This window comes from Giraffa tippelskirchi, chromosome 9 (genome assembly GCF_054371585.1).
Source record: "Giraffa tippelskirchi isolate mGirTip1 chromosome 9, T2T-mGirTip1v1.2.pri, whole genome shotgun sequence".
Taxonomy (NCBI): domain Eukaryota; kingdom Metazoa; phylum Chordata; class Mammalia; order Artiodactyla; family Giraffidae; genus Giraffa; species Giraffa tippelskirchi.
Window position 1 is genome coordinate 83,669,978 of NC_137283.1, and position 23,032 is coordinate 83,693,009.

Genomic DNA, 23,032 nt, shown 5'->3' on the forward strand with positions numbered 1-23,032 from the left:
ATACACCCAGAAGTGGGATTGGTGGGTCATACGATAGTTCTATTTTTAATTTTTTTGAGGGACTTTCCTACTATTTTCCATAGTATGAAAATGAAAGTCTTAGTTACTCAGTCATGTCTGACTCTTAGCAACCCTAGAGACTGTAGCCCGCCAGGCTTCTCTGTCCATGGACTTCTTCAGGCAAGAATACTGGAGTGGGTTGCCACATCCATAGAGGCTAAAGCAATTTACATTCCCATCAACAGGGATTCCTTTTTTCTATATCTCTGCCAACAATTATCTCTTGTCTTTTTGATTGTAGCAAATCTAACAGGTATGAGAAAATATCACACTGATTTTGATCTGTTTCCCCATTGATTATTGCAGTCACTCATTCTGAGTTGGCTGCCCACCAAGAACCAGGAACTGTATTAGGCACAGGGGATGTGATGCAAATAGGACAGACAAGAAATATATAAATATATTTGGTCTTCATCCTGATTCTGGCGCAGAACTCCTAAAACCCTTAGAATTTCCTACAGGTGTCTTGTTATGTTAATAAGGTATCTTTTGGAAAGCCCTAGGTAACCTAAGGATTAGGACTTGTTGTCAGGGAACCAACCACGTGATCAGAGGGTTAGGATTTTTCAGTCCCACCCCTTGGACCCTTCAGTTCAGTTCAGTTCAGTCGCTCAGTTGTGTCTGACACTTGGCGATCCCATGGACTGCAGCACTCCAGGCTTCCCTGTCCATCACCAACTCCCAGAGCTTGCTCAAACTCATGTCCATCGAGTCAGTGATGCCATCCAACCGTCTCATCCTTTGTCAAGCCCTTCTGCCTTCAATCTTTCCCAGCATCAGAGTCTTTTCTAATGAGTCAGCTCTTCACGTCAAGTGGCCAAAGTATTGGAGTTTCAGCTTCAACATCAGTCCTTCCAATGAATACTCAGGACTGATTTCCTTTAGGATGGACTGGTTGGATCTCCTTTCAGTCCAAGGGACTCTCAAGAGTCTTCTCCAACACCACCGTTCAAAAGCATCAATTCTTCGGTGCTCAGCTTTCTTTATAATCCAACTCTCACATCCATACCTGATTACTGGAAAAACCATAGCCTTTGTCGGTAAAGTAATGGACCCTTGAGGGAAGGGAAAGGGGAATGAAGATTGAGTTCAACTGCCAATGGCTAAAGATATAGCCAATCATGCAGATGTAATGAAGCCATCATAAATGCCCCAAAGGATGAAGCATCTGGGCTGGTGAACACGTGGTGATTTGGAGAGTGGCACACGGGGAGAGGGCACAGAAGGTAAAGAGTCTGCCAGCAATGCAGGAGACCTGAGTTCGATTCCTGGGTAGGAAAGATCCCCTGAAGAAGAGAGTGGCTATCCCACTCCAGTATTCTTGCCTGGAGAATTCCATGGATAGAAGAGCTTGGCGGTCCACAGGGTCAAAAAGAGTCAGACATGACTCTGTGACTAACACTTTCACTAGTAAGTACTAATAAAATGTTTCTCTGAATTCTGTGCAAATTAACGGAACCCAAAGAGAAGTTTATTGGAACCTCCAATCTATAACTTCTTGGTCAGAAACACAAGTGAAAAGGAGATGAGAGAACATGTTTCCTGAGCATTTCTGAAAAAGATCTAGTTTAGCATATGGCAAGCTGGAATTTTCTCAATGTGTGGGTGATCACTGGGCCTGCCAAGTCATTGTGCTTTCATCGCAAGAGACACATATTGCAGCAGAGGAGGTTGTGTTCCAGAACTCTTAGAAGTGGATATCCTGGGGGGTTGGAGTGGCAGGCTGGGAGAAGAAAGTCACAGGACAGGATGTGCTAGAAGCACTGCACTTGCATTCCTTAGTTGGGGCAGAACTTTCTTCCAAGATCTCTCTCTGGAGTCTTGGTCAGGGTGTACTAAGTCCAGGCAGTAGTTTTATAAACAATTATCTCCTTCTTTGAGGGAAATATAATCCAAAACTTCTCAAATATTGCAAATTACAGAAGTCAGACAAATCTGTGAGCATTGGAGAGCTGAGAAAATCAGAGAGTACTGGAGGGATGAATGGTGGGTGTAAACAAGTAGGTAAAGTTAGAACATTTGCATCATTAGAATACTGCAGGATTTGGTGACATTCAACCCTGAATATTCATTGGAAGGACTGATGCTGAAGCTGAAGCTCCAATACTTTGGCCGCTTGATGCGAAGAACTGACTCACTGGAAAAGACTCTAATGCTGGGAAAGATTGAAGGCAAAAGGAGAAGGGGGCAGCAGAGATGAGATGATTAGATAGCATTACCAACTAATGGACATGAATTTGAGCCAACTCCGGGAGATAGTGAAGGACAGGGAAGCCTGGCGTGCTGCAGTCCATGCATTGCAAAGAGTCAGACATGACTTAGGACTGAACAACAACAGCACGTAAACCGGAGCATTCCGCTTTTCTAATAGCCCATTTGCTGTGGAGCAGAGGTCACCACTTCAAGTTTCCTACACATTTCAGGTCAGACACCAGTACTTCCTTAAGCATTTCAGAATGAAATAAATAACAGTAATTCTCAGTGAACTCCTGTAGGATAATTGAGAACTACATAGAAAATTTAATGCCAATCCTTTTAGGCACAGTATTTCTGAACTTAAGAGGAATGAGTTAAGATTAAGTAAAGTTGACCTGTAGTTTGCAGTTGAAGCTCACATTCAGCCCCTAAATATTATTTGAATAGTTTCTTAGCTAAGAGTTCACATCCAAGAACTGAATATGTTATGCACTGAGCATGAAAGACCAAGGTTTTGATTAATCTTTTCTGTATGAACTTTTCATCACCATGAAGTACTTTCCAAACACAAGCATTCTTGGAAAAAGAGTGCACACTTGGTCAAGGAGCCAGAAAGGAGCAACCCCCAAACACTGAAAACACACCTTTCCAAATTCCAACTCCCTTTATGAAGGTCAGGTTCTGTAATGCTAATCTGAGTACCTTCCTCCATCCTGGAAAAAAATTAATAGTTATTCATCATCGGTGTGAAGAAACAACACATTTTTCCAGTACTTTCTTAACTCTTTCCTGGAGTATGAACTTGTGCCAAAAAAAACCCAAAAAAACCACTTTTGCCTGGTATTTATTATAGCTGCCCATTTAGGGCAGTATTCCCAAGGCTTTTCATTCCAGAATAATCTTACTTATTACTTTTTAATACTTTATTTTGTCCATGATGCTGAAATAAACCATTAGCTCAATCCATTAAAAACTCAATCCAACTAACTTGGAATTTGGGGAACAAAATCAGCCAATCAGTTGTTGGAAATGTTCACTTTTAACCCAGTTGTTTTTGCAACCTGGATTCAGGTGTTTTCTCTGGAACTTACATAGCTCACTAATCTTTCAATTAGCTAAAAAGAATCTGTAGATTTTTATTTTGTATTTTCTCACTTACAGAATGCCTGTCAGAATTGATCAACTGCCTAGTATTACAACTGCCTGAATTACAATGGACAGTCTCAGTGTATTGATGGATCAGAAATAATTTTAAATTTGTCACTACCTTAGGAAATTATTCACTGTATTTTGCCACTTGGATAGATGCTGAGGCTGTAGTTATTGACTGAAAATCTTCCAATTAAAGTTCCATTCTAGCTGAGCTGTTTGATATTTCTTAATGATTTTTATGGTGTGTTTCTTAAAACTTCCCATCTGCTCTAGTTCCTGAGAGCTTTCGGACTAACTGTGAAGATAGGCGTGAGTTTTTATTTTCATACATATACTGTACCACTTACAATCAACTTTTTTACCCCCAAATTGTAAGCTAAATCTGCATTAACTTTCAAAATAAGTGAATTTGTATCCAGACTCCATTTAATAACCCATAATAACTTCTCTGAAAAATAATGCATTTAAATCCCTCAGTTCGATACACTATTAGGTATAGCTCTTTAGATTTGCTTTATTTTTTTTCTCATTGTTTTATGCAGCTGTTGGGGAAAGAAAATAATTATTCCCCAAGTTATTCTAGTAAGTCAGTCCAAACTGGGCTTAAGCTTTTATTCTTTTCACTAAATAAAATGTGTTGTCATTTCTTTTTAATGTATTAATTTTTTAATATACAAAGTTATAGAAAAATAGCTGTAAATTTATGACAGTTACTATAGTAGTTTTCTTCCAAAGGATACCTATAGTTACCACATATTTTACTTCTCATAAAATTTTATGTGGCTAAAAATCATAATATTGCTTTTTTTTTAGAAAGTCATTTTTCTGCTATATATTTTATTCTTCAAATATATTTTTTTATTATGTGGGATTTATCTATCCTTTGGAAACTTACAAAGTAAATGCTAAATCTTCCCTTGAGATGAACCACAGCTGTTAAATTGATCGTTCTCCTGAAATGGTAGAAACCAAGTCAGGACAGAAAAAAATAACCTTGGCTACAATATGAGCGAGTATCCTCATGTTTATAAGTAAGTTACCTATCTTATACATAAAAATGACTATAATTTAGTAATTAGTAATTAGTCATTACTAAGAGACCCATTGCTGAGACCCATTAATAAGTGCCATTACTAAGAGATCAGTTTTTTCCAAACTGATTTGGAATGCTATCTTTAACATATATTAAATTTCTATATGTACTATAATCTATTTCCTAAAATACATCAGCTCCATTAATCTGTCCATTCATGTACCAATGCCACACTATTTTACTTACTGTGGTTTTAATATGGGATTTTTTTCTGGCAACTTTTTTCCTGGAAACTTTTCTTCTCTTTTTTTGTTTTCAATATTTGACTATTCTTGCTTGTGTATTTTTTTATATGAACTTTAGAATAAGTTCTTTAGTTCTCATGCTTAAAAAAAAAACTCATGATATTTTTATTAGGACCACACTAAGTCTGTGGATTAATATATGGAGATGATATCTTTACCATGTTAGTTTTCCAGTCCTAGAATGATAAGCCTTTCTGTTGGGCTCAATATTTTTCATATCTCTAGGTAGCGCTAAAACTTTTTCTTTATGTAGCTCTTTCACATTCTTATGTTTATTCTTAAATAGTTAATATTTAATACAGTTCATGTTATTTTTCCTTTGGAAATATGAAAACTTGATAGTTGAATATTGAAAATATGTAATTTTATACCTTGACACCTCACTTCACCTTTTTTTTTTTCCTCAATTTTTATTTATTTATTTGGGTCTTTGTTGCTGTGTGTGGGCTTTTTCTAACTGCTATGTTTGGGCCTTCTCTCTAGCTGCGGTGCGCGAGCTTCTCTTGTGGAGCACGGGCTTTAGCGCACACAGGCGTGGCGGTCGTCTCGAGCTGGCTTCTCTAGTTGCAGCACGAGGGCTCTTCAGTCGCAATGCACAGGTCTAGTTGCCCTGAGGTCTGTGGGCTCTTAGTTCCCTGACCAGGGATCGAACCCATGTCCCCTGAATTGGAAGGCAGATTCTTAACCACTGGACCACCAGGGAAGTCCCACTGCCTCATCTTATTGAATTCTCTCTTTGTAGTAGGCTTTCAGTTTTCCTGTAATCTAAAGACAAAACAGCGACCCCATGAGACAACAGTAGAGTTTACTTTTCTACTATTTTGCACTGTTCTCAAAACGTCTTAGTTTGAGAAAATGTAAATTGTGATTTAATGGAACTGTCATAGTTTTCTTCTGAGTGTGTTTGATACATAGGTGAGCAGAATTAGGCATTATACCCTATGCCTTGTGGAAACGGCTTCACATTCACTGTCTCATGACCATAAACAACTTTATGAGATAGATTATCCCCATTCTAGAGAGAAAGAATCAGAGAGGTTAGACACTTGTCCAAGAGTTATCTAACTGGTCTAGTAAGTGGCAGAGCCAGAATTTGAATCCAGGGCTCTCTGGCTCCCAAAGCAAAGCGGGCAACTTGAGAAAACAACTTGTCCCTAGGTGGCAGATATTGAGGGGTGCTAGTACCACGTAGCTAGAGTAACCCAGGGAAGAAGTTAACTGTGACTGAAGAAGTTAAGCTTAGCTCAGATGATCCTCTTAATTTCACAAAACATGTGTGTTTACTAAGCACACTCAGTACTCTGGTGCATGTGTGCTGCGTGCTTAGTCCTGTCCGACTCTTTGCAACCCTATGGACTGTAGTCTGCCAGGTTCCTCCATCCATGGAATTTTCCAGGCATGAATACTGGAGTAGGTTGCCATTTCCTCCTCCAGGGGATCTTCCCAACCCAGGGGTCAACCAGCATCTTCTTTTGGCAAGCAGATTCTTTATCACTGAACCACCTGGGAAGCCCCCAGTACTCTGGAACCAGCCACGTGCATGCGGGCTAAGATCCTTCAGTCGTGTCTGACTCTGCGACCCCGTGGACTGTAGCCCACCAGGCTCCTCTGTCCATGAGCTTCTCCAGGCCAGAACACTGGAGTAGGTTGCCGTGTCCTCCTCCAGGGGATCTTCCCCACCCAGGAATGGAACACAAGTCTCTAACGTCTCCTGTATTGGCAGGTGGGTTCTTTACCACTAGCGCCATCTGGGAACCAGCCACAATACTACTTCTTTCTCCTTAGTACACAGGCACACTAATTAACAGTGTACCAACTGCAGGCCTCGAACTCTGCTGCTGCTGCTGCTAAGTCGCTTCAGTCGTGTCCGACTCTGTGCGACCCCATAGACGGCAGCCCACCAAGCTCTGCCATCCCTGGGATTCTCCAGGCAAGAATACTGGAGTGGGTTGCCATTTCCTTCTCCAGTGTATGAAAGGGAAAAGTGAAAGTGAAGTCGCTCAGTCGTGTCCGACTCTTAGCGACCCCATGGACTGTAGCCCACCAGGCTCCTCCGTCCATGGGATTTTCCAGGCAAGAGTACTGGAGTGGGGTGCCATTGCCTTCTCCGGGCCTCGAACTCACGAGTCAAGAAATACAATTATCTTCATATTTCTGTATCTTTATATTTCTATTATGAGCTCCCATTCCATTTTATCTTTTTTTTTTTTTTTTAAATAAAACAGCAGTTCTTTCCTCTTTTATCACTGAAGCAGGACCAGGCTGAGCCCCTGAGAAATCACATCTGTGGATTCACTGAAGGATGGGTCGGTCAAGACGGGGTGTCTGGCTGGAGCAGACACCAGCACAGGAGTTGCTGAGGCCCAGCATCCTGCTTCCCGTCTTGGGTCCCTTTCTGCCAGCGGCGGCTCCCGCTGTCCCAGGCCCAGCCGCCTCCCCTGCTGTCATCTTACCCTGGCCGGCTGCTGCCACCACTGCAGCCTCCGCCACGTTCTACTTTATTGTAGTTAATTCTGGGTGAACCTGGAGGTTTTCCTTTGCAAATTTAGAGACTCCTCAGTCAATCAGTGTCCCCTTCAGGACTCCATTTCTGGAGTTGGGGCTTGGCTCTGGGGCCATCAGGGATGAGGGAGAGGTCACAGAGGCATCATCCTTCCATGCTGGCATTCTCTGAGATGCACACTGTGGTCCCTGGCCTCAGTTTGTCATCCTGCTCAAATTGCCGACCCAAATGGGTCACACTTCTATTCTCACACCTGGCCCTGAATCAGCTATTCCCCCGGCCTTTCAGGGACACAGGGGGAAAAAATCTAGATATTCCTTTAGGTGGCAGGATACTGAAGCTATACCAAGCTTTCTCCAACTAGACTCATCAAACATCAAGTTTTATTCTTTCCCTGAGTTATTGGAGAACCACAAGTTTTGCCATGTCCTTTGCCATTTGCCCCCTGAGATTCATATACTGAAGGCTTACCCTCCAGTGTGACTGTGTTTGGAGATATAGCTTTATGGAGGTTATAAATGTTAAATGCAGTCATAAGCATAGGGTATGAATCCAACAGAACTGGAGGCCCTCTAAGAAGACCTCTCTCCACGTACATGCGCAGAGAAAAGACTATGTGAGGACACAGAGAGAAGGTGGACGTCTGCAGGTCAGGAAGAGAGGCCTCACCAGAACCTGGCCATGCTGGCATTCTGATCCTGAACTTCCACCATCCAGAACTGTGAGAAAATAAACTTCTACTGTTTAAGCCACGCAGTCTATTTCATTATGGCAGCCCAAGCAGACTGAGACACTCTTGGACTCTACCTAGTGATGGCTCCACTCTCAAATTCTCCACACTCATATATCTGGGGTTTATATTTCTCTCTACTTTTCCACCCCCACCCCCCACCCCAGGTAAACTCAGAAGAGAGCCTCTTCTTTTGTGTTGTCTTTTCCTGTGACATTGACTTCTCTTGCTGTCTTGCTCTTCTCTTAAGAGAAGCAGCTTATCTGAACAGGAAAGGAGGAGTGACAAAAACTGAATCAACTTGATTATAAATTCTATCTCAAGCTACACCTATGTACTTGCTTCTGGAATCCAGGAGGCACGCTATTGACTTCCCTCCTCCAGCTGTGGCCACTTTCCCTCGAGGCGATGATTTCTCTCAGCTGGCTGCTCAAATGAGGACCAGGTCACAGGGTGACAGAAGAAATTAGGTTAAAAAATCCAACTATTATCACACTGCAGTAAATTCTTATAACAGGGTTGGCAAATGAAAATGTCAAAGCTGTAACAATATTAAAACTGAATGACTCAGTCTTTGAAGTGTAAGAGACAGAGTCACCCAGGGAATTCTGGGAAATAATACCCCAGTGTGATTGAATGCAGAAACCTGTCTCCACAGCCAGTCAGGCCCTGGGAGAACTGGAAAATTGTGCACCTGTGGAGCATACACCTGCAGCGGCAGTAACTCGAGACCACTCACTTGTGACCCAGTGCTTGGCACCTGGTCAGAGAGAGGTGTCTGCTGAAACCCAGTCCTATGAGGGAGGTATTCCTTATTCTTCGAATTTCTGTCTCTGCTGAGTTTTTCCTTGGCTTCTGTTGTCTTTATTTCTTTCTGTTTCATATGCTCCAAGAGAGTGTCTCAATGAGCTAATTCATCACCATCAGCAGAACACACTCTTCAGCAGGATTCTCCTGCCAGGCTTCCTCTGAGGCCCCAGCCTCCCTAATGTCTAGGTCATCAAGGTTGCAAACCAGCTGCGTTAGCGACTCAACAGCCAACAGGTGAGTTTGGTTCACTGCACACTGTTTCATAAATTCGGGTGAACAGTGCCTCAAAAGATTTTACTCAAATCAGAGTTCTTCCTTTTCCTGAAAAATCTGAATTGGTGATCCTGAGCCAGGGTCAGCTGGACTGAGCTGGGTGGTGACTTCTTCCAGTCATCAGAGTTGGCTCTCTGCATCCCGGGAATCCCTCTGTGTATGCAGGGTGTGCTAAACAGCTGGACCTGCGCCCTTCAGCTATTTCCCTGGCACCTAAGGCATCTGTGTGTGTGACCTCTGTGATCTCTGTCCAGACAGCTGTCCACTTCCGGGCTAACTGGGTGTGACCAGCATTGACAGAGTCATGCAACAGAAAGAAGAAAAGTTATGTGAAAGAAGCTGCCTCTGTTTCTCTCAGAAGAGGCCCCTTCAGTGACTCAGGTATTTAGAGTTTCCAGAACTGTCTGGCAACTTCCTGAAATCGAAAGAGAACAATTTGGTGATTGATTCTGGTCCAGAGAGACTCGGATGAGCTGGCCGCCTGGGTTTTCACCCTTTATCTCTCACATTCAAAACTACAGATACATCCTCTATTCTCACTTTTCCTAGGACTTTCCTTTAATAAAGTGTATCAAACAACAGGACTGAGGTATTCTTACACGCTAAAATCTTAGGCAGTAAAATATGTTTCTTGCCTGTTGTCTCTCAAGCCCTCCCTTTCAATGTGTTTCCTTTCTCACGGCCAATTTTCTTCAGTTATTATCCCACCCTCTTGATTAATATCAGAGTCCCTCTTGGTTCAAGTTCTGTTGCTGTTGTTGCTGTAAAAGTTCAAATATGTTGAACCTAATTAACTAAAATTCTTGGTTAGCCAGGTTAAATTCTCATGTCTGGAAAACATCTTCCATAGTCCTATCCACAGTAAAATGCAACCATAATTGACATTTAGATTTGAATCTAATCTAATAGGCCCTGAGGTTGTAACATACAGAACTACTCAGGGAGCAGCACTATAAGATCCTGAATCATCAAATATAACTTAATTGGATCTTGTGGTATATTAAATATTTTCTTAAAAAAGTAAAATATATTTGAGAAATATTTTCCAAAACAGAAAAAGTAAATTAATCCATATCATAACCTTTGATTAGTTAGAAAATTATGTTGATCAGATAATCAACCTTCCCTGGCATATCTGTTCAAAGTTATATTACTAAAACTCTAAAGAATCTTAGATCAGAGCCTGCTAATTCAATGAGAATGACTAAAGCTTGGAAAACAATCCCATCCACTGAAGGCTTGGCATTTTTGTATAGCTGGGATCCGGTGAAATGAACCTCAAGGGCATTTTTAGTGGGCTTATTCATATTTCATCCATGGAGTGTCCAGTTTAGGATGAGTAGCAGGCTCCTAGTTCTACAGATACGTTAATGACTGGGGTCTTTTAAGAGGACCAACTCCTTTTCCATCTTGCAACTTCGGGGAGTTATCTGAATCATTGATTGCCTGGTCCCTTTAGGTAAGACACAACGTTACTTCCTTTATACTGTTCCCACCTACCCCTCAACACAAATGCCCTAGCTGTGCGAAGTCAAAATCACCTCAACCTCCATCATTGCAATCACATTTTCCAGTAGGATTTGCATATCACAAGGGTGAGAGGAATTGGAAGGTTGAGTTTGGTCCTGGCGTTCTTTCAGAAGGTCAACTGTCAAACTGTGATTGAGTCTCTGAATTCCAATTCCTCTCCTTTCTTAGAAGCTATCTATTCCCAGCAATTTTCTTAGTCAGTAGGATATTGATAGTAGATGGCCTATCTCATGACAAGTTAAAGTCTATGAATTCGAATCCTGAACCCACAGACAGAATCGGTGTGCCATCCAAGGAATCAACATTTTAAGTCATCTTTCCTTCCTCCAAACGTTGGAGAAACGAGGTGTTCATTTCAATCAGAAGGTAAGAACTTCAAAGTGGAAAAGGTTTTTTTGTTGTTGTTCTTTGTTTTTACTGTAAGAAATTCAGTTCAAACATTGATTCTTCCAGTTAACTGTTGGCAAATGACCTTGGTGGAGGGAATTTAGTCTGCTTTCCCATCTTCTAAATAGGGATAGTCACTACACTTCATACAGTTTTAAAAGATTTATTTATCTATTTTGATTAGTTAATTTGGCTGCACTGGGTCTTCTTTGCTGTATGCCAGCTTTCTCTAGTTTTGGGGAGAGCTGGGGCTACTCCCGGTTGTGGTCAGGGGCTTCTCATTTTGGTGGCTTCTCTTGTTGTGGGGCATGGGTTCTAGAGCAATGCCACATCAGTAGTTGTGGTGCGCGGGCTTAGGTGACCCATAACATGTGGAATCTTCCCGGACCAGCGATTGAACCCACATTGGCAGGCAGATTGTTTTTTTAACCACGGGACCACCAGGGAAGTCCCTTCACACAGTTTTATAAGGATTAAACAAGACATACACACACAAGTGTGTGTGTCCAATGTATCAGGGGTGTCAATAACATCTAACCCACCAGTGAGCAGCATAAAGCCTAGGGCTAAGCACAGACAAGAGGGCTCTGCTGTTTCCTGCCAATACCTTCCACCTATCGATGACTGTCTGCATGATCAAACTTGATGGTTTACATATCAGCAGCGATACTTTTCTACAAAGTGCTTTATTGGGCTTCACCAAGCTACCAAGTGGAGAAGGTAATGGCAACCCACTCCAGTACTGGAAAATCCCATGGATGGAGGAGCCTGGTAGGCTGCAGTCCATGGGGTCGCGAAAAGTCGGACACAACTGAGTGACTTCACTTTCACTTTTCACTTTCATGCATTGGAGAAGGAAATGGCAACCCACTCCAGTGTTCTTGCCTGGAGAATCCCAGGGACGGGGGAGCCTGGTGGCTGCCATCTATGGGGTCGCACAGAGTTGGACACGACTGAAGTGACTTAGCAGCAGCAGTAGCAGCAAGCTACCAAGGAGAAAAGTCCATTTTATTGTGAGAGAGATAAGGCATCTAAATCAGAGAAACTTAAGGGAAATATGCCAGGGAACCAGATGTGCATCTTCTATAACGTGGGCCAAGAATATCTCCTAGGATCCCACGCCACTAGAGCGACTTCACAAACTTGCTCCGGTCATTCTTGGACACAGGCAAGAGCAATGGTGTAGCCTGTCCCCGCCTGCCAGGCCTAAAGGAACACCATCAAAACAGGGCTTGAAAATTTCCCCTTTATCAGGCCCCTGCTCCTGCATGCGCTAGTTAAGAGATTTCTCTTGAGATGCTGGTTTGTAGTTTTTTTTTGAAAAAACAAACCTATACTTGGAAGGCTTGCTGCAATATTATACGATGATGTAACTATTTATGTAGGCCCAGTTGAGCCTATAGAATCCAAAAGCTTTCAAATTTATAACTCTGGTTAAAGATTTAGACAGCCCTTCTCACATAATTTACACACACAAACATGTACACACATCCTCCTCAAATATTTCTGTAAGTTCCAAACTACTTTTTGATGTAACTGTATTCTCTGTATTCTGACATTCTTGAAGCAGCCCTAGAGCAGTGCATGATTAAAATTACAAGTCTTGCGGTTCATACAGAGAATAAAGTTATAAATTCTGAAGGTGATCTCATGTGCTCAGAATTATGTCTTTTAAGGTCAAGGTGACAAAATACGGAGAATATAGCAGTTAAAAAGGGTCTATCTAATCTTAATGCAATGAAGGATACTTTCATCTATACTGTAAACAGTGCTAGTTAAGCCAGTGTATTCTTTATGCTATTTCCACTTTTTGATTTGGGAATATAACTGTAACTATTTGTAAAAATAAATATGAAGTAAATGATGGTAGTAGATTATGATCAGTCTTTTAATTTAGAGTAAAGGAAGCCCAGAGAAATATATTGGTCATCTTAGGCACTTAATTTGTGAAATTTTTGTATAGGATGAATTGAACAACTTCTGAAAAGTGAAAAATAACTTCTGCTTCTTTAGTTTTTACACTTTCAGGGTCCAGGTCAGTGGCCATAACAACGCGGTAGCTTGGAGGGGCGCTTTATTTACCTCCACTATAGCCAGCATCGGTCTCCCATCAGAATGCACCAGAAGCGGAACTCTGGTGTATGCTCCTCAAACTCTGCTCCAAAACAAGTCCCCAGGCTGCTCCTTCCAACAGATGCTGTTCCAAAGCTTCTCCTATCTTGACAGTCTAAAGACACCACTGGTCCTAAAATATCTGCTTATATCCTCCTGATAACCATAATTCTGCCTTTTATTAATAAGATTCTGTGTCATAGTTTGGACATAAGCACTTGGAGATGGGGAGCCCACACATTCAAAGGAAATATAAAACAAGCCATTCTGCACAAGGGACTCATTCGTGCAACAGTGCTGGCCCAGTGACCTGCTTGTGGTCTTAGTTGAGCCACATCATTTATCCTGGGCCTCAGTTACTCAACCTGTAGAATGAGAGACTTGGAAGGGCTGAACTCAGAAGTCTTTTGCAATGCTCGTTAAGCCAAGGCTTTTTTTTTTTTCAAACCAAGGATTTCTCTGAATCTTGATTGCTACTGATCCTATCTGCCTGATAGGATCTGCTACTGTTCCTATCTCCCTTTTTATTATCTTTAACCATTTTCCAGATGATGTGAGAAGCACTTACAGAGTCAGTTCAGTTCAGTTCAGCTGCTCAGTCGTGTCTGACTCTTTGCGACCCCATGGACTGCAGCATGCCAGGCCTCCCTGTCCATCACCGACTCCCGGAACTTACTCAAACTCATGTCCATGGAGTTGATGATGCTATCTAATCATCTCATCCTCTGCCGTCCCCCTTCTCCTCCTGCCTTCAATCTTTCCCAGCATCGGGGTCTTTTCAAATGTAGGACAAGCATAGACAATGGAGCCTAGATGCAATGCATGTCTGGGGAGTCCCCTGGCTTTGCACCCCATCCTCTGGCCACCACCTAATCAGAAAGCTGTCTAGATGGAGGCAGCCTGCAGAGCCGCACCTGCAGTAGAAGCTGGGTGATTCTAAGGAGCAAACCACCTGGGCTTATCTCAAGTCTCACTTTTTTCCTTCCCTGACTCATGCTCACAGGAAAAACAAAGGGAAATGTTTCTGAAGGAAAGGTCTTGGCTCTCTCTCCTCTCTTTTTTTCCCTCACAAAAGGGACTTTTCTGGAGAAAAAGGGAAGGAAGAGCAAAACAAAAAAAGCAAATGAAGTACTCGCAATAGTCTATGCCGGGACTCCCACTCAGGCTCGGAAAAGCCAGCTGTCCGTCAGCAGTAGCCCAGGTGCTGCAGCCACTTGGGGCGCTGGGGCCTCCCTGAGTCACGGCCCAGGGCCTGGCGGGGACAGGCCCCTGGGGACATTGCCCACAGGAAAGCAAACCACAGGTCAGCAAACTGCCAGCCCCCATAAGTAGATCTAATTATGATCGCTTACTTCAAAAGAAGGATTTAACCCCAAGCAGATTTAGCGGGGCCACTTCTAAAGGGAAGCAGGATCCCCGGGCTGACCTTTGAGAAAATCCTAAAGGCTTCACTGCTCTAGGAATTCAGCAAAGCCAGTCACCGTGGACGCTTCAGAACCGAGAGCAATTCAGAGAATGCCGCCTTAAGTCATCAGAGTCCTCCTAGTGAGGGCGTCTAATTTAGCATAATGAGTGTCTGATGAGCGTGTACCCACAGCGTGTGTGCTGGCAATCAGTCACGGGGGTGGCCTGGACAAGAATACTGACAGGAAAATATATAAAGCACTGAAGTATAACCTGTTGAGTCAAAAATACTATTTAAAAACCATTAAGTAGTTGGATAAGCATGTACATTTGGCGACATATCCCAGTAGTGCTCATCAATGTATTACTATGAAAAACAGCTTGAGGTATATAATTTTTAAATGCAATTTTGATTTTTAAAACCTTCTACACAGCACTTTTGGAGGAGAAAATGGCAACCCACTCCAGTATTCTTGCCTGCAGAATCATGGACAGAGGAGCTTGGGGGGCTATAGTCCATAAGGTTGCAAAGAGTCAGACCTGACTGAAGCAGCCGAGCTAACACACACACAACGCTTTGCTCATGAGAAATTGTGTGTAGTTGCTCTAGTAAAATTTAACAACTCCAATGGAGGGGTGGGGAATTGGGATTGTTAGTCTCGAATTGGTCAACGTGAAGTTAGAAAATAAATATACTTGGGACAAGCTCACTGTATAATGACTATAAAAGTATTTTGTGAACTATAAAGCTCTCCATCAACTGTTATTATTTCAATGACTCTCATAATACACAAAAATTAGGAAAAGAAACAAAAAGAAACAGCTAGGTAAGTACAGTCTCTCCATCGACATGCTTCATTTATATTGACCACTGTAGGTGCATTCACCTCAGGCATTTAGCTTAGGTGGGAAATTGCAGAAAAAGCAGACATATCTGATTCTAGACCAAATGGTTTACAAACAGATCAGAAAATAATTCACACAGCTGTTCTCTAAAAGTATTTGATTTCAGATCTTTAAAAGAAATATCAAACAAGTTGCTACTGTTAGCTGACCACAGTCCAATACAAGACATCTAGATATATGTAATTTTACACCGACATTAAAATTTTATTTACAATACCTATGCATGAGGTTGGAAAGTTCACATAGGTTGAGGAGGTGGAGTTATTCTGTTTGGTTTCCCCAAAATATCAAATTAGACCATCTATTTGTCCAAACAAGAAGTTGCTAAACTTGACCCTCTGGGAGCAGAAGACAGGCTTAAAGAAACGGTGTGTGTGTGTGTGTATGTGTGTGCACGCGTGCACACACATGCACCAGGTTCCTCTGTCCACGGGATTTTCCAGGTAAGAATACTGGAGTGGGTTGCAATTTATTCCTCCAGGGAGCTTCCCCACCTAGGGATGGAACCTGCATCCCTTGTGTCTCCTGCATTGGAAAGCAGATTTTTTTACCAGCTGCACCATAAGTGGAGGGTATTACACGTACTACTTCAGCCATTGCTCCCTCATCCATTACTCCTCCCTCAAGGGATGTGCCAAGTCCAATAATAAGTAAACATTACCAATAACTTCCAAAAATTTTAACACAAACCTATTCTGTTTCAGGCTTTTAATTACTCTGTTATCGGAATAACTTTTTCTACAAATAAACTAATATGGGAAGATCAGATCTCCTTTTTGTAACTAAATAGACAGCAAAACTGAGGCTGGTGAAGCTCTTTCCAAATGGCTCTTATTTGCAAGTCCTAAACACAGATGCGGACACGCTTAGTAACTCAAAGCATCCTGATTCAATGTCATTGGTTCAAAGATCATGGAATTCACAGATGTAACCATTCAGCTGAAGGAAGGAAAAGGAAAAGAATAAGCTAAAAAGAAGATGCTGAAAAAGCTGCATAGTATCAAAGCGTTTCTATTGGAAGTCTGCTTTAAATGTGGCAATCCCTGGTCTCAGAAAACTACCTACATATTTGAGGCTCAACATTGAATTTTTAAATTTGTTTTGTTTTACACTGAGTTTTAAGAGGTACGCAACCCTGAGAAAGTTAAGCAGGTGGTTCTAGTTAAGTAATTTATAACAACCAAATAGTAAGATTTTCCATAAGAAAATGCAAATTAAGAATGAATAGGATTCATTTTATTAATAAATGGTTAAATTGAGTAATTTGTTCCTCCGAAGAAGTGGATTTTAATCCCAAAGAGGAAAAATAGGTTATTTCTAATAAAAGGCAATTAGTAGAGAGGCTTTTCACACGGAGGTGCTTCGTGGATCAAGTTTAAACGGAAGCTCCCTGAGTGTGGCTTTCTGGCTTTTCACATCAGTGTGTTGTCCTACTTGTATGAACCCCCAACATGGTCACGTTAATAGTTCCAGGCAAAATCGGTCTCACTCTCTGCAAACCGTTCAGAAGTTATGAATTAGGCCCCAGGCAAGTGTCCCCAGAGTCACTGGAGGGAAATCTGGCCCCTGACGGGAAGGGGGCAGGATGAGAGCGCTGCACCGCCGCACCCCACGCCCTCCCCCGGGATGAGCGTGCGCAGTTACCGCTCCCGCTCCTGCTCCAGCAGGTTGGTGAAATCGTCGCTCTTGTTCATGTAGTCCGTGTGCTTATGCTTCTCGTTCTCCAGCTCGTACACCGTGCGCCTGTGACACTTCTCAGCCAGAAGCAGCTGCTCTAGCATGCGCCGGTAGGTTTCCTTCTGCTTTTCCTCGAGTCTGTCCAGCTGAGGAAGCCAACATGGGAAAGAGCTTAATATTTTATTTCATTTACATACGACTCTAAATAAATAATAATTTGCCTCGTGATTTATCAGGGCTTCCCTGGTGGCTCAGATGGTGAAGAATACGCCTGCAATGCGGGAGACCTGGGTTCGATCCTTGGGTTGGGAAGATCCCCTGGAGGAGGGCATGGCAACCCACTCTGGTATTCTTGCCTGGAGAATCCCATGGACAGAGGAGTCTCATGGGCTGCAGTCCATGGGGTCACAAAGAGTCAGACATGACTGAGCAACTAAGCACAGTGATTTATTACCTGAAGGGGAGGGCATGGGGTCTGCTATTTTCTGCCTTTCCCCCCATTCCATCCTGTTCTCTAGGTCAGCTGGCTGTATGAGCTAGGGCAATAAAGCTGCAGTTAGCTTCTGGCCTCTGATCTTTTTTCTATGAAACTATGTGTGGTTCCTAAACTTCCAGGAGAGCAGACGCACTGTTTCAATGAGACAGCGCAAAGCCCTGTATGCAGAAAGAAAGAGAAGAGCATCCCACCTAATCTCACAAAAATAAAGAGCTCAGCAGGCACATGTACCAAATTCCTCCCCTGGGAGAATGAAATTATCATCATTGCAACCTTTTTTTTTTTTTTAAGGCCTGTAGATAAGTGAGTTTCTAGGAAAAGTATGTGAAGGACCCACAATCCCTCTCTTTCAAGAAATACTAAATATAGGGAGAGTCTCAGAATTTGTGGAGAGCACATATCTCAAGCTAAGAGATCTTATCAAATATCATTACAGGGCTTTTTGTGCCTGTGTCTCTGGCCAGGCTATAAGATATCTAAGGGGCCATGCCTTGGTCATCTTTTTAGTTCCTGGTGCTTAACACAAAGCTTGGGACAAAGTAAGGGTCCAGTAAATGTTTGTTGAATAGGACCCAATCTTACAATATTGATAGTTCTCCATCCTACTCTCCTCTCCAAACCCTAGTACAGGAGTTCACAGCCCTCAGCACTAGTGACATTTTTGGCCAATTAATTCTTAGTTGAGGTGTTGTCCTGTGCACTGAAGGATGCTCAGAAGCATCCCTGGCCTCTGCCCTCTAGATGCCAGTACTAAAACCTGCAGTTGTGACAAAACTATCCACAAACGTTGTCAGATGTCACCTGGAAGGGAAAGTCCCCATGCCTCCCACCCCCCTGGTGAGACTCACTGCTCTCGGTGGATCAGACATATTTAGGATCCATTCTTTTTTTTAGCTGCACTGGATGTTTGTTGCTGAGGGCAGGCTTTCCCTAATCGTGGAAAGCGGGGGCTACTCTCTAGTTGTGATGCTCGAGCTTCTCATTTCAGTGGCTTCTCTTGTTGGGGAGCATGGGCTCTAGAATGTGGGCCCAGTAGTTGTGGCACACTGGCTTAGGTGCCCTGCTGTATGTGGTATCCTTCTGGACCAGGGGTCAAACCTGTGACCCCTACACTGGCAGGTGGATTCTTAACCACTGCATCACCAGGGAGGTCCTAGGATCCGTTCTTAATCCCACAGCCAGCTCCATAAGACTCAGTGGAGTAGCTCTGTGGGGATCAGCTTCAGAGCTATTCCTCGGATGTTCCACGTTTGCCCTTCAGTCATAACTAGGATCTGAGGTTCCCTCCACAATTGTATATATCCCTTCATTGTGAATGAATCATTTGTGGGGCCCAAAGTAAAAGAGATATTACCCCCATAATCCACAGTGCCTTCTGATTAGACCTCTACTCCCCTTGCCTGGCAGGTGACCAGCAGACTGCTGGAGTCCAGGCTACCCGGTGGCCAGTCGTACCTGAGATCACCAGGGAGGCTAATTGTACTTTTATGCATTCTGATAAACTTCTGCAGTGTTAATGGGACAGTCTGTACAAGAGACTTTCTCACTGAGACAGCTCCTATTACAAAATAATCTCCCCAAGCACTCTCCATCTCTCCACAAGTGTGATTTTTACCACATGCTATAGAACTTGTCAAGCATTGCTGGAACATCATCAGAAACGTAGAAGGAGCAACTCTTTCCCCTTTTTGATCCTTCTTATTTTGTGAAGCTGAAATTCCAGTACTTTGGCCACCTGATGAGAAGAGCCGACTCACTGGAAAAGACTCTGATGCTGGGAAAGATTGAGGGCGGGAGGATAAAGTGGCAGCAGACGATGAGATGGTTGGATGGCATCATCGACTCCATAGACATGAGTTTGAGCAAGCTCCAGGAGATAGTGAAATACAGGGAAGCCTGGTGTGCTGCAAGTCCATGGGGTCACAAGATGTCAGACATGACCGAGAGACTGAACAACAACTTTGTTGTAAAGTAAGGCCTTCCCTCCTTTTGAGACTATTTGGAAAAGCAGCTTCTACCTGTATCTTGATACCCTGACCCACTCCTCCCTAATGAAGGAAGGGTGACATATTTGAAGGTCGTATTTGGGACAGGGAGCTGGGCATTAGAAGTCTAGCCTTTTCATTTCTTATTTTTGGCCCTGTCTGCCATAAAATGGTACTCTGTGCTCTGAAGATCCAAACTCTCCCTCAGTGCTCCCTCCAAAGTTTAGGAGAGAAGGTAATAGGAAGCTGGTGGTGGTCATGTATCTATTTATGTTAATACTAAAGTTAATATTTCAAGTCATGTGTCAGACTCCTGAAGTTATTCCTCTATCCTTTCAAAAGAGGGGAAGATGGGGGCGTTATTAATTGGATGGTTGACTGAAATATCCAGAGAGAGAGATATTGTCGGGGCATTCTGGAGAAAAAACAGCGTATGCTGATATTAATTGCTCTGGGGCAACCTAGGTGGGACTGCTCGGCCTTAGCTTTAATATGTTCTGTCCATGTGGGTCTTTGGCTGTTCTGTTCTCAGCAGCTACCACGCTGGGGCTAGGCCCCTAAGTGGCTGGTGTCAAGGACCATGTTCACCTTACCTGCTTCAGCACAGCCTGAGCTCAGTACTGACTGCATAGTTAGGAAAACGCTCTTTTTGTCCCTGAATGCCTATGGAAGGATGCTGAGACACTGATGTGTGCACTGCATTTTCCACCCAGAACTGCAAACCCAGATTTTAAACTGAAAAGCTAGTAAATTCCTCTTTAGCAACAAAGCATTAGTGTGTGAGGATTTAGCTTTCAGTTTTAAATTCTGGATGTAAGAACTGACATAGGTAGTGATAGAGCAGCCGTGCCAGACCTTGTGTCTCGTTATTTTGTTTGGAACGGCACTGAGCTCCTAAGAGAGAACTGAGCTGGGCTAACCTCCTAGATCTGTGTGGCTCATCCTGAGACCCTGAAGACCACCTCCTGTAACTGTGATTCTGTAGTGAATCTGTAGATTCATTAATCGTATACACTGTGTCCCATGGCTTTTGGTTTTCAGGCTCCAAACTGTGGCAGAAGCACAGAGGAACGGGAGTTCTTATTACTGAATAGTGAAAGTGAAATGGGCACAGATTCCTTTGGAAATGTAGCTTCCACTTGGATGGAGGTGGAAGGAAAATTGAATGAGATCATCATAGCACCAAAAGCCAAGATTCACTGAGAAAAGAGTGTACCTGAATCAAGTTGGTGAAGTAGTTCAGGAACTTGAGATGGGGGGAAATTTCTGTATGTTTCAGACAAAAGAATCATGATTTAGGAGATGATTTTTAGTCTGTTATCAACAGAGGGCTACTGCTGCTAAGTCGCTTCAGTCGTGTCCAACTCTGTGCGACCCCATAGACGGCAGTCCACCAGGCTCCCCCGTCCCTGGGATTCTCCAGGCAAGAACACTGGAGTGGGTTGCCATTTCCTTCTCCAATGCATGAAAGTGAAAAGTGAAAGAGAAGTCGCTCAGTCGTGTCCGACTCCTAGCGACCCCATGGACTGCAGCCTACCAGGCTCTTCTGTCCATGGGATTTTCCAGGCAAGAGTACTGCTAAGGGGAAGAATATTAAGGAATTTAGGAAGTGAGAAATCTACTTAAGAGGAAATGGGAGGTCTTAAAAGACCAAAATGTATTTACACAGAAGGAAATGGATCTAAATGCTCTTAAAGATAAGGCTATAGAAAAGGAGATATTTTAGTCTTTGTTGAATCACAGTGGGTGACAGAGGAAGAAGAGACTGGAGAACCTAGAGAACCGAGCAACGAGACACCCCCCTCCACCAAAAAAGTAGATGGAGTCGGGATCCAGGAAACATTTGAGGAGCACACTGTAAAACTGCAGATGGCTCTTCATGAGATCACATGGGCCCTTTCTCCTGCAGACTGCAACAGCTATTCAAACAGGTTCCATAAAATGTAGACAGACTTAAGAATTAAAACTTGAGAAGATCAGGGTAGGATATTTGAAACCATTTGGGGTGAGTCTCCGGGTATCAGCTATTGCAGATGGGCCTTGAGTGAACGGGACAAGAAACTTGAAGATGTAGATTTTGAGGGAAAGATGAGAGAAATGAAAGGGGATGGGGGCAGGACAGCAGCAGATGTGTCCAAGCACGGGTGCGTGGTGGAAAAACTCCTTAGGAGGGAGCATCCCACTCAAGAAAGTAAAAGTAGATCAGATTCGTGTTGAACAAGGGTTCCTCTTGGCAGACTCGTTACTCCTTGGCTTTGCTTCTCTCATGAAGGGTGACCACACAGTGCACAGTGTGGAAGGTAATGTTCAGAAAACAAATGTCTGAGTCTGAAAGCACAGGGGGTGTGTGTGTGTGCACTCAGTTGTTCAGTTGTGTCTGACTTTTTTGCAACCCCTTTGACTGTAGCTTGCCAGTCTCCTCTGTCCTTGGAATTTTCCAGGCAAGAATACTGGGGTGGATTGCCATTTCCTATGCCAGGGGATCTTCCTGACCCAGGGATTGAACCCACGTCTCTTGCATCCCCTGCCTTGGCAGGTGGATTCTTTACCACTAGCACCACCTGGGAAGCCTGAAACCATAGGGTAGGTAGAGGCAAAAAAAAAAAAAAAGAAAAAGAAAAAAACTCTACAATCCCTAGAATAGTGATAGAGGAAGAGGGGGACCATTTGAAAAACCAGTCAAAATGTGGAAGACAACAATAACAACAAAACCCAGCTGAGCCTTCCTACTGGAAAAAAGTTGTGACAAAAGGAAATACTTTTGTTGCCTTGAGTAGGACAGGTTACTTAAGAATTAGAAAGTTCAGACATGAGGGAGAAGGGAAGTTCTGAGGAATGGTCTCCTGGGTAAGGCATGGTTCCCACTCTGCCCCACGGCAGGCAGGTTTCAGAAGGTCACCTGGGGGAAGGGGTGCTCCCCCCTGAAACAAGGGGCAGTAAGAAAAACCACTGGAATGAGACGGGTTGCCTAGTTCTGGGCACTGTGAATGGAAAAAGCAAATGATTCTAGAGGTTTTAAACATGCAGGTGGGAAGACCTAGGCATGTAGGATGGCATCACTCAAACACCCCTAAACTTTGGAAAAAGAGAGATGTGTTTCAAGTGTCACTCACTGAGGGCAAGGATAGTACATGCAAACAGATTCCTCCACCCCAGCCAAGGTTCGCCATGTCCCGCAGTTATGAAGCTATTGATGGTGGCAGATTCCGTCTGATGGGGACAGCTTCCCCCACGCTGACTGGCATCCTGTCAGAGCTAAAGATTTTCTCTATCCACCCTCCTTTCCTCAGACATCCCCGAAACCTCTGCTTCAGTCTTGATAAGAGTAACTTGAGTCTGCATTATTCTGAGTCCTGAGGTCAAGAAATATCATTCCTCTTGAGATAAATTGACCTTGGAGCTGGGGCTTTTCTTGCATTTTTAATAATTTATGAATGTGAGATTAATACTATGGTAACTGCATGTGTCCTAAT

General features: G+C 43.2%; 1 protein-coding gene across 12 annotated transcripts in view; it reads right to left on the reverse strand.

The window, feature by feature from the left end:
- The window catches only part of FILIP1 (filamin A interacting protein 1), a 223,104-nt gene that overhangs the window by 39,720 nt on the left and 160,352 nt on the right, over positions 1 to 23,032 (reverse strand). For all 12 annotated transcript variants that reach the window (XM_081530782.1, XM_081530793.1, XM_081530791.1 and 9 more), the window contains one exon: positions 17,046 to 17,224. In XM_081530782.1, coding sequence (XP_081386908.1) covers positions 17,046 to 17,224 — 179 coding nt within the window. The remainder of the gene's footprint in view (positions 1 to 17,045; positions 17,225 to 23,032) is intronic.